This window comes from Pundamilia nyererei, unplaced genomic scaffold (genome assembly GCF_000239375.1).
Source record: "Pundamilia nyererei isolate P.nyererei 1_Seehausen unplaced genomic scaffold, PunNye1.0 scaffold00007, whole genome shotgun sequence".
NCBI classification, from domain to species: Eukaryota; Metazoa; Chordata; class Actinopteri; order Cichliformes; family Cichlidae; genus Pundamilia; species Pundamilia nyererei.
The window spans coordinates 2,058,726-2,062,513 of NW_005187408.1; the positions used below are offsets into that span (position 1 = coordinate 2,058,726).

General features: G+C 41.2%; 1 protein-coding gene across 1 annotated transcript in view; it reads left to right on the forward strand.

The window, feature by feature from the left end:
- Positions 1-3,788, forward strand: part of cntnap2a (contactin associated protein 2a) — a 384,903-nt gene that overhangs the window by 200,759 nt on the left and 180,356 nt on the right. The window contains exon 8 of the mRNA XM_013915179.1: positions 738-999. Coding sequence (XP_013770633.1) covers positions 738-999 — 262 coding nt within the window. The remainder of the gene's footprint in view (positions 1-737; positions 1,000-3,788) is intronic.

The following is a 3,788-nucleotide window of genomic DNA, read 5'->3' on the forward strand; positions in this document are numbered from 1 at the left end:
ACACACACACACACACACACACACAATCAGGAATCATCTATAGTTGGAAAGGCAGCTCAATGCTGTGTGCTTGCTAATGACTAGATTAAGAGCACAAGGTTGGAGAAATTCAATGATAATTAGTGCCTAAATACCACAATAGTGTTTGTTTTTCTGCAGCACATAAAATTCACCCAGGTTACTGTTTAACCCTGTTTCTCAGCACAGCAGTGCATTAGTTACTACTATTGCTCACAGCAGGGAGGATCTCCTGGTCAGCTGGATTCTAGTTTATATGTTCTGCTTTTTCCTGATAGATGGCTTTTCTTCAAGTGTTCCCACTTCTCCCAATAATCCAGAGACTTGCATATCAACTTGATTGGTGAATCTAAATTATACATAGTTGCTGATGTTAAATAAAGGTCGATAAAATTTTAGATAAAGTGATTAATAAGATGAAAATAGTTACATTTCAAAGACAGGTAGAGCTAGAAGAAAAAGATGAGTGTGTTCAAGCTTCATCAGTCTTTCAATCTCGCTTCAGTCACTAACATGTGAAAGTAATCACGCAGAAGTGAGATTAAAAGCAACAAAAGGGTGGTGAAGTACAAGATTTCCTTAAGTGTTTGAGGCATTTATTTCACAGGCAAGCCCCCTTAAAGGCATTATCTCTGTTTTTGACTTCTCTGTTTAAAAACTAATTAATCTCCCGTTGTCCATCTTTGTTCTTTCTTTTTTCTAATTCTGTATGCTAACAGCGAAACCTGTCCTTCACCTGTGCGGAGACCCACACCTTCCCAGTCTTTTTCAACGCCACCAGTTTCCTGCAGTTGCCTGGTCGAGCCAATCATAACACGGTATCCGTGGGCTTCCAGTTTCGTACGTGGAACCCTCATGGCCTCCTCCTATTCAGCAATCTTGATGATGGCACTCTGGAGATCTCGCTTGAGGACGGCAAGGTTGCGGTTCACATCAATGTGACGAAAGCGGCCAAAAGCTACCGAGTAGATTTATCATCAGGTGGGTTTGCCTACATAAAAACATATCACATGTACGCTTACATTATATTTGCTATTGAACTATATGGAAAAACATTCATGTAGGAAACTCCTTCTAGGAAAAAGACTTGCCACTCAACGGCCGAATTGGTTATGCTTCTTGGGCAGTGTTTTTTTCTTTCAATGGACAGTAAATGAAAACTCTATAGAACCAATAATCAAGCCTGATTATTGGACATGGGAGGTTACTAAAATGGCTTAGTTTGAGACAGGGGATGAACTAAAGGGGGGGTCACATCAAGTTCCACTACAAGGTAATTAAGCGTGAGTTTGAAATGCTAATTTTCAAAGCCGCTCTTGTCGATTCCAAGAATAAAAATAATGAGCTGAAAATAAGCAAACTTGGTGCCCATTAAACTGATGCACATAAAGCTGGAAGTTATTATTAAGGTAGAAACAAAATACCTTAATAATAAGGTATTGGTGGCACGGTGGTTAGCACTGTTGCCGCACAGCAAGAAGGTCCTGAGTTCAATTCCAACATCAGGCCGGGTCTTTCTGTGTGGAGTTTGCATGTTCTCCCCGTGTTTGCGTGGGTTCCCTCCGGGTACTCCGGCTTCCTCCCACCGTCCAAAGACATGCAGCTTGTGGGGTTAGGTTAATTGGAAAATCCAAATTGTCACTAGGTGTGAATGTGTGAATGAAAGTGAGTGCGAATGGTTGTCTGTCCCTGTGTGTTGGCCCTGTGACAGACTGGCGACCTGTCCAGGGTGTACCCCGCCTCTCGCCCTATGACAGCTGGGATAGGCTCCGGCGCCCCCCGCAACCCTGAAAAGGAGAAGCGAATGGATGGATGGATGGATGGATGGATGGACAAAATAAGGTTCAAAATAATTTTAGCCATGATGCTATCATCTGTGGCTCTTTTTATTCCATTTATTTCATTCCCTTCCTACAACCTTTCTTGCCCCTCACCCCTTCCTCCCATACTCTTATTTCTTCCTTCCCCTTCCTTCTTTCTCCCTCTCTATCTGTAGACACACTCATTTATTCTGTCCACTGCTGCTTTAATAGGCCATTATGCCCAGGGGTAGGGATTATTACAGAGTTACCCTCTAGGCTAATTGGGATTGAGCCTGCGATTACATCAGTATTACCAGAGTACATAGACACACAAACACATACCCGCACACGCAAACACATGCTCCCTCCTTTGATTCTGTTATTAGTATCTCTGAAAAAGAAAGCCAAACTGGCTTCTAGCTTCAATGACACAGTGGGAGCTCAGTAGACTTATAATGAAATGCTTAGTCCCTCTTAATGGCAAATATACTGGGGAGAGACGTGCAGATATGCACACATCGAGGAGCAAAACGAGAGTGAGAGAAAAGAGAGGCTTCTCACAGACACAACGCCATCCAGTTTTCCCACTGGGGATAATTTGTTTATGGAGCGTTTAAGTGACAGCTTATTCAGACATATACCTATTTCCAAACAGATAAGATAAATAAAGTATTTCTCATTTTCTCTGTTAGCTTGAAGGAAAAACACACAAGCACACACATTCTTTCATTTGGAGCTTTTAACCCAAGTAACCTTTTAGCCATCTAAGACTGCAAATTCACCAATGATGGTTAATCACAGAAAGTGTTTTCTTACTAAATCTCTGGTTTAGGCCAAATAATATGCCATTACATGAGTCAGAATAAGGCATGTGATTAATTCCTGTAAACAGAATTGAATCACATACTGTAAACTTTGAAATGTACAAAGCTGATTTCAACACATCTGTTTATGGACACAAATATCTAATCAGCCAGTCGGATGGCAACAATTCAGCGCATTTAGGCACGTAGACATGGTCAAGTTGACCTGGTGAAGTTCAAATTGATTATCACAATAGGGAAGAAGGGTAAATTATGTGTCTTTAAATGTGGCATTGTTGTTTGTGCCAGATGGGCTGCTCAGAATATTTCAGAAACTGCTGATCCACTGGGATTTTCCAACATTACCATCTCTAGGGTTGAAAGAGACTGGTCTGAAAAAGAGAAAATATCCAGTGAGTTCTCTGGGCAAAAATGCTTTGTTGATGACAGCGGTCAGAGGAGAATGGACAGATTGCTTCAACTGATAGGAAGGCAGCAGAAACTAATCACTCGTTATAACGTATAAGGTATGCATAAGAGCATCTCGAACCTTGAAGCACATGGGCTAAAGCAACAGAAGACCAGATTAGGGACTAATACTGGAAGCTAAAAACAAAAAACTGAGTTCATGCGAGCTGGACAGTAATGCTGGCTGTTCTGATGAGTCCTGATTTCTGCTGCAGCATTTGGGGGGCAAGGTCAAAATTAGGTGTGAACAACATGAAATCTTGAATCCCTTGTGCCATGTATTAAGACTTCAGGCTGCTGGTCATGTAATTGTGCAGTGGATATTTTCTTGGCACTCTTGCACTATGTCAAGAAGCTCAAGTCATCTTAAACAGCTTTCATAGAGATGAAATTTAAGTCACTGTACTCAAATGACCTCCACAGTCACTAGATCTGCACCTTTGGGATGTGGTGGAACAAGAAATTCACATCCATAGATGAGCAGCAGACAAATTCACAGCAACTACTGCATGTGATGCTTAAAAGTATATGGCGTTCCAAGCATTTCTTTTTTTGCCCCCAGAAACATATTCTTTAAAGCTCCATTAAGCAGTTTGTTTCGTCAAATGAAATGAAATGCTGTAAAGATAGTGTTATTGAAAGCTAGAATTAGAGGAAGGTCTGTAATAAACCAGTTAGACTGAGACTTTTTCTCTCC